The sequence below is a fragment of the Lucilia cuprina genome, chromosome 5 (genome assembly GCF_022045245.1).
Source record: "Lucilia cuprina isolate Lc7/37 chromosome 5, ASM2204524v1, whole genome shotgun sequence".
Lineage (NCBI taxonomy): Eukaryota > Metazoa > Arthropoda > Insecta > Diptera > Calliphoridae > Lucilia > Lucilia cuprina.
In genome coordinates, this window is record NC_060953.1 from 43,266,769 (window position 1) to 43,274,409 (window position 7,641).

Sequence of the window (7,641 nt, forward strand, 5' to 3'; positions counted from 1 at the left end):
TGAACTAGAAATGAACTAGAACTGAACTAGAACTGAACTAGAACTGAACTAGAACTGAACTAGAAGTGAACTAGAACTGAACTAGAACTGAACTAGAACTGAACTAGACTAGACTAAAATTTAACTAGATCTAATCTAGAACTGTTATGGTTATTTCACAACTGAACTAGACATTTATATCACTGTCTCACTATTATTATTTTAACATTTAATTCAAGCAAATTGTTTTCTACAAAATATCTGTAAAATTCTTTTTTCTGTCACTCACCAACTTGAACATTTTGAATTAAGATTTTGTTTTGTCACAGAAGGTCTGTATTGCTCGATAATTGTTTAATTAAGAACTGATGCCATTCCTGTCACCAGCACATATTTTTATAGTAAAAAATTCAAAAAAATAAATAAAATAAATAAATCTCCCCCAAAAACGAAACGAAATTAAGAAAAAAATTAATTGTACTTAGTTTTACCAATTGAACTTGGCCTTGTAAAGAGATTAAAACAGAAAAAATTCTTTAAATACAAAAAATGTTCCAAAAAATAAACAAAACTTTTAAAGCGGAACAATATATAAAAATATTTTCGAAAAATATAATCGATTAGGTAAATGAACTTATGTGTGTGGAGGAGTAAATAGTAGAATGTTAATGTTTTTAATACAAATTGCAAATAACCGGTATTAAAGCTTAAAATAATAACAAAAAAAACATTAAAAATAATTTAGCCCTTTTTTGGGGTATGACTTGGTATAACACATAATTGTAAATTCCTACATCTAGTGTTATTATAACAATTAAGGGTTAAGGTTTAGATTGTTTGTTGAGCTGGTAGCCTTCTAGATTCTTGTTAATTGTTTTTCAAATTCCTCAGACCACCGTCAGTCTATTTATCTTGCATTACTTGCACTTTAACATGTCTGTTTGTGGTTTTTAACGCATAATATCAGGGTCAAGTTTACAGACTGCTTACTACTGGTACTTTTTTATTATAATAATAAAAAAATAATTTAATTTTTTTCGGTAAATAAGATTGTTTTGTTATGATTACCGTAGGAAAAAAAGAAGCAAATTAATTTATTTATGTCTTGCCACTAAGGTTTTAGTATAATTGAAATCAAATTGTTAAACAATTTACCAAAGTTTAGTATATAAACTCCAGCAATAAGTGCAATAATATCATCAGTTCTTTAAACTTTTTAACACAAACAACACAGACCTTCCCCAAATTAAAAAAATAACAAAATGTTCAAGTTGGTAAGTAATAATTCCTTACAATCAAATATCCTTAATTTTATTGAAATTATTTCCTTTCCTCCATTAAGGTGGTGTTGTCTGCTCTATTCGCCGTTGTCTTAGCTCGTCCCGGTTTATACTCATCCGAATCTTTGGTATATTCTGCACCTGCTTATGCCTCGGTTGTACAACAAGAACATGGTTATGCTCATGTTGGTTCTGTTGTAAAATCTGTGCCTTCTGCTGTCTCTCATCAAAGCCAATCCGTGGTCCATAGTTCAGCTCATGTAGTAGAAGATGTTTTGGCTCCTGCTGTCAAGAGCACTGAATATACTACAAAATCTTTAGTTGCTCCTGTTGTTCACACATATGCCGCTCCTGCTTATGTTAAAACTGTTGCTGCTCCAGTAGTTTATAAGACTTATGCTGAAGCTGCTCCCGTTTTGTACAAATCCTGGTAAATGGATTGTGCGAAAGAGGAAACCTATTGATTTTTGTTATGTGATTTTATTAATGAATTACGAATAGTTATGTGACTTTTTTAATAATGTTTTTCAAATAAAAATAAACGAAATTTTGTTTAAAATATAGCTTTTTATAATTCAGTTGTCAAGATAACTTTTTTTTATCCGGGAAAACCATTTTTCATTAAAAAAAGTTATTTCCTTTTTTCATAAGAAACTGTATCTTCGAGAACTGAATTCGAACTAAACTAGAACAGAAAATGAACTGAACTAGAACTGAACTAGAACTGAACTAGAACTGAACTAGAACTGAACTAGAACTGAACTAGAACTGAACTAGAACTGAACTAGAACTGAACTAGAACTGAACTAGAACTGAACTAGAACTGAACTAGAACTGAACTAGAACTGAACTAGAACTGAACTAGAACTGAACTAGAACTGAACTAGAACTGAACTAGAACTGAACTAGAACTGAACTAGAACTGAACAAGAACTAAACTGCAGCTTAACTTAAACTGAATTAGAACTGAACTAGATAGATAGATAGATAGATAGATAGATAGATAGATAGATAGATAGATAGATAGATAGATAGATAGATAGATAGATAGATAGATAGATAGATAGATAGATAGATAGATAGATAGATAGATAGATAGATAGATAGATAGATAGATAGATAGATAGATAGATAGATAGATAGATAGATAGATAGATAGATAGATAGATAGATAGATAGATAGATAGATAGATAGATAGATAGATAGATAGATAGATAGATAGATAGATAGATAGATAGATAGACTAATATTACTTTTAAATTCTACATAAAGTAGACGTAAGTTTCTCTACCAACATCTATAAGGATAGGTTCATATTTACCCCTAATCCCCTATAAGCCCCATTGTAATTTTTCTTTTTTTCAAAGTAAGTAAAAAAATTCGGAATAAAGTAAAAAACAAGTAGGAAGGTAAAGTCGGGCTATATAATACCCTACACCATGAGTAAGTTTTAAAAATGTTTATTTTTCTTAAAGAAACTTTTTTGTTGAATTTTACATTAATTCCAAATTAATTTAATTTAATTTAATTTATTGATAAAAAACTGAATTTTCTAAATACGGCTTTGTATATGTCAAACATGGGCCGGTAAATTTGGGAAAAGGATATATTTTTAAATAACAGTTAGTTTCGTTGAGTTTCATTGCAATAGAAATGGTTACAAGTCAATCAAGCTAGGGTCAAATAAGGTCCGATTATTACGAAAATCTGCTGTGTCATTTATATGGACTAAGTGAAATATTGCACCGATTTCGACTATTTTGAATGTGACAAAAAAACATGCTTGTTCCAAATTTCATCAAATTATCTTGCGCACAAGGTTTACATAAACAGCCAGCCAGCCGGACAGACAAACGGACATGTCTTAATCAACTCAAAAAATTATTCTGAATCGATGGATATACTTTAAGGTGGATATTGGACCAATATTTTTGTATGTTACAAACATCAGCACAAACGTATGATAACCTCCCCACTATAGTGGTGTAGCGTATAAAAATATTTTTTTTTATTAATCCACATTTTTAACATACTGGTCGGCTATGTCCGACTATACATTCATACAACAAAATATACTTAAAAATTACTTTTATTTTATTTTATATCGAAAAACAATATTTAGTAAAAAAATCACATATTCATAACAAAATCACACAACAAAAAATCCTTAATTTTCCTCCTTACACCTTTTACCAAGACTTATACAAAACGGGAGCAGCTTCGGCATAAGACTTATGAACAACTGGAGTTGAAACAGTTTTAACATAAGCAGGAGCGGTATAGGTTTTAATCACAGGAGCAACTAAAGTTTTTGTTGTATATTCGGTGCTCTTGACAGCAGGAGCCAAAACATCTTCTACGTAGTGAGCAGAACCATGGACAACGGATTGGCTTTGATGAGAGACAGCTGATGGTACAGATTTTACAATGGAACCAACGTGAGCATAACCATGTTCTTGTTGCACAACCGAGGCATAAGCAGGAGCGGAATATACCAACTTCTCAGATTCGTATAAACCAGGACGAGCTAAGGCAACGGCGAATAAAGCAGACAACACCACCTGTGGAAAATATAAAAAATTGTTTTAGAATTAGTATTTAAACAAATATTGCAGGATTTAGTGAATAACTTACCAACTTGAACATATTGAATTATTTTATTTTTGATCTGGGAAGGTCTGTGTAGTTTGTATTTAAGAGTTTAAAAAACTGTTATAGAATTTCAGTTGTATTTGCAGTTTATATACTAAATTATTATAATTTAGTTTATTTAATTTTTAAGATTTCCTTTAAACAATTATTCTTGTAATCGTAATAAACAATTACTCTTAGTGGTTTTATCTTTCATTAATTTTAACAAAAAATAAGTCATAATAATAAAAAAGCAGTAGTCATAAACTTAACCCTCAAATTATGCGTTAAAAACCACAAACACACTTCAAATTGAAACACCAACAAATTGAACACAAGTTAACAAACAAAGTGCAAGTAATGCGGTTAATGTGTGTTTTACTCTTAAAAATCTTGGAATTTACATTTTAGATTTTTCTCCGAGAATGGTAACTAGAGACACTACTATTTTATGCCCTAACTGACGGCACGTAAATTATACTTCTTACACAAATCAATGAAAAAATAATTAACAATTAATTTTTAAAGGTATAGAAAAAAGTTCACAATAGATTTAATGTTATTGAACCTTAAATACACGTTACTAGAAACTTTATTGTATTGTGGTCTCATAATCCATACTTGTATTTTGTTTACTTGTTTACCAAACATTTGAATCCGATGTTATTTAATCGGAAAGATAAAATTAAACACAACATTGGCCAATATGCCAAATTATGCCCCACTGTAACTCAAAAAGTTATTGGCCGATCTTGTATTAAAAATATAACTACTCTCCAAAAAATAACCTAGAACTGAACTAGAACTGAACTAGAACTGAACTAGAACTGAACTAGAACTGAACTAGAACTGAACTAGAACTGAACTAGAACTGAACTAGAACTGAACTAGAATTGAACTAGAACTGAACTAGAACTGAACTAGAACTGAACTAGAACTGAATTAGAACTGAACTAGAACTGAACTAGAACTGAACTAGAACTGAACTAGAACTAGAACTGAACTAGAACTGAACTAGAACTAGAACTGAACTAGAACTGAACTAGAACCAAACTAAGGCTGTGGTCTTCAATCAATTCAAATGAAGATGAAACGTTTGCCTAATAGCATTGTTCTTACTTTTTAAAGTTGTATAATGTATAGTTAACTTTCCTTTGGTCAATTATTTGTAGACAATCAATCGCTTTCGTAGCGATCCCTTTACGGGAGAGTTAATAGGCATGCGAAGAAATCAATGTGTTTAAGAAAATTTCTTGATTCCAATGCTAAATACCCATTAATGTTAGTAAAACTCTACAAAATATACTTAACAAGTATTTTAATATTATTCTTAATTGAAATACAAAATTTAAAAGAATCACATTATTTTTATTCATTACACAATATCATAACAAAATATCTTAAGTTTTGTTTCCTTTACACCACGTTACCAAGATTTATACAAAACTGGAGCAGCTTCGGCATAAGATTTATAAACAACAGGAGCTGAAACAGTTTTAACATAAACAGGAGCGGTATAAGTTTTAATTACAGGAGCAACTAAAGTTTTTGTTGTATATTCGGTGCTCTTGACAGCAGGAGCCAAAACATCTTCTACCACATGAGCAGAACTATGGACCACAGATTGGCTTTGATGAGAGACAGCTGAAGGCACAGATTTTACAACAGAACCAACATGAGCATAACCATGTTCTTGTTGTACAACCGAGGCATAAGCAGGTGCGGAATATACCAACTTCTCAGATTCATATAGACCAGGACGAGCTAAGACAACGGCAAATAAAGCAGACAACACCACCTGTAGAAAAAATTTAAAATTGTTTTAAAATTAGTATTGCAGAATTTAGAGAATAACTTACCAACTTGAACATTTTGATTTTTTTTGTTTATGATTTGGAAAGGTCTGTGTTGTTTGTGTCTAAGAGTTCAAGAAACTGTTATTGAATCACAGTTTTGTTTAAAGTTTATATACAAAATTGTTACAATTAAAGTACATTTAATTTTCTAGATCTCCTTTAAGCAATTATTCTTGTAATCATGACAAACCATTACACTTACTTGTTTTATGTTTCTTTAATTTAAACAATGTCTTTAAAGGTAGTCATAAACCAAAAATACTAGCTTTGAACTTGGCCCTAAAATTATGCGTCAAAAATTACAAACAATTTTAAAACTAGTTAACAAACAAAGTGCAAGTAATGTGGTTAATGTGTGTGTTACTCTTAAAAATCTTGGAATTTACGTTTTGAACTTTTGTCTTCTAAGATTATAAAAGACAAGTAATCAAGAATTTAGAAGGCTGTCGAAAGACACTAAAAGTTATTACAATATAATAACCTTAAACCCTTAACAGACACTATGTTATTTACGCTTTTTAACGTAAATGTAATACACAATTACTGTAGATGTGTAACCAATAATAGTGGTTTTATGATTGAAGTAAAATAGATCTTTGACTGGTTTTGTCTGTCTTTAATGTGCAAGAGTACAAGAGATCTCACTGCCTTTCCATGGTTTAAAAGAACAGTATTATTTTATTAATGATAAAACTGAACTAGAACAGAACTAGAACAGAACTGGAACAGAAGTAAAACAGAACTAGAACAGAACTAGAACAGAACTAGAACAGAACTAGAACAGAACTAGAACAGAACTAGAACAGAACTAGAACAGAACTAGAACAGAACTAGAACAGAACTAGAACAGAACTAGAACAGAACTAGAACAGAACTAGAACAAAACTAGAACAGAACTAGAACTAGAATAGAACTGAACTAGAATCTAGAATTTATCTAGAACTTAACTAGAACTGATCTAGACCTGAACAAGAAATAAACTATAACTGAACTAACAAGGAAACTAGGATTGGCCAAGGAAACATCAACAAAAGCGAGCAATAACAGGACTTGCGTACATATTTTAAAATTTTTTTCAAACTCACCGATTTAAACATTGTGTTTTTTTTTAATATACGTTCTATTCCTGATTCCTTAAGTATAACTATAATGTTTAAGATTTTCCTATAGTGAAACTTCGGAAGTGTTTGCTTTAGTTTTCCATTTAAATAGTATTTATATATTAGAAATTAAATTGCATCGAAAAAATGCATTATTAACGATAACTTAACAAAATCACCTTCATGTTCAGCTTGATTGATTATTTGGAAAAGCAAATATGTACAAATTAATATTATCTTTATTTATTATATTTTTATCATTAATACATCATAAAATCCCCATAGCTGCAATATTTTCAAGTTCATAGAAATAAAAATTTGTAATTAGATCTTGCAGACCGTTCGAATAGCGCCATACACATAAATTAATTTAATAGTTTTTTTAAGGCCCAAAACCTAACGAGTTTGTTTTTTTTTAAACTACACGCTTTTTATGTTATTAATACGTATTTCGTCTGAAAATGCTTCAGTTTTTATGTAGATGGGTTAGTAACGAATTAGTAGCCAACTTTCCGTTCTCTATGGGGAAGTCAGTTATGGTAATTATTGACTTTTGTGGCATTAGTTCGATAAAGATGTTTTATTACCTGACTACCTAAGTATCTATTAATGTTTGTATGAAAACATTATTAACTTTTTAATTAATTAATAATAATGTACTCAATAGTTTCACTATAATTCCATAATTTCGATCTATCTATCTATCTATCTATCTATCTATCTATCTATCTATCTATCTATCTATCTATCTATCTATCTATCTATCTATCTATCTATCTATCTATCTATCTATC

At 30.0% G+C, this 7,641-nt stretch overlaps 4 protein-coding genes across 5 annotated transcripts in view; 2 read left to right on the top strand and 2 right to left on the bottom strand.

The window, feature by feature from the left end:
- LOC111681351 (histidine-rich protein PFHRP-II-like) overlaps positions 1-7,641 on the top strand; it is a 64,853-nt gene that overhangs the window by 34,894 nt on the left and 22,318 nt on the right. The window lies entirely within an intron of this gene.
- LOC111681327 lies at positions 1,127-1,786 on the top strand. The gene is made up of 2 exons (XM_023443075.2): positions 1,127-1,253; positions 1,322-1,786. The coding sequence occupies exons 1-2, from the start codon at positions 1,242-1,244 to the stop codon at positions 1,691-1,693; spliced, it is 384 nt and encodes a 127-aa protein (XP_023298843.2). The 5' UTR covers positions 1,127-1,241; the 3' UTR covers positions 1,694-1,786.
- LOC111681320 lies at positions 3,372-3,906 on the bottom strand. Its single transcript, XM_023443067.2, has 2 exons — positions 3,895-3,906; positions 3,372-3,821 (listed from the first exon to the last, which is right to left on the bottom strand). The coding sequence occupies exons 1-2, from the start codon at positions 3,904-3,906 to the stop codon at positions 3,450-3,452; spliced, it is 384 nt and encodes a 127-aa protein (XP_023298835.2). The 3' UTR covers positions 3,372-3,449.
- On the bottom strand, positions 5,239-6,925 carry LOC111681326. 2 transcript variants are annotated; one of them, XM_046951775.1, is made up of 2 exons: positions 6,833-6,925; positions 5,239-5,689 (listed from the first exon to the last, which is right to left on the bottom strand). In XM_046951775.1, the coding sequence occupies exons 1-2, from the start codon at positions 6,842-6,844 to the stop codon at positions 5,318-5,320; spliced, it is 384 nt and encodes a 127-aa protein (XP_046807731.1). In that variant the 5' UTR covers positions 6,845-6,925; the 3' UTR covers positions 5,239-5,317. The 2 variants fall into 2 exon arrangements, with proteins under 2 accessions (XP_046807731.1, XP_023298842.1); XM_023443074.2 differs by lacking the exon at positions 6,833-6,925 and adding an exon at positions 5,751-5,809.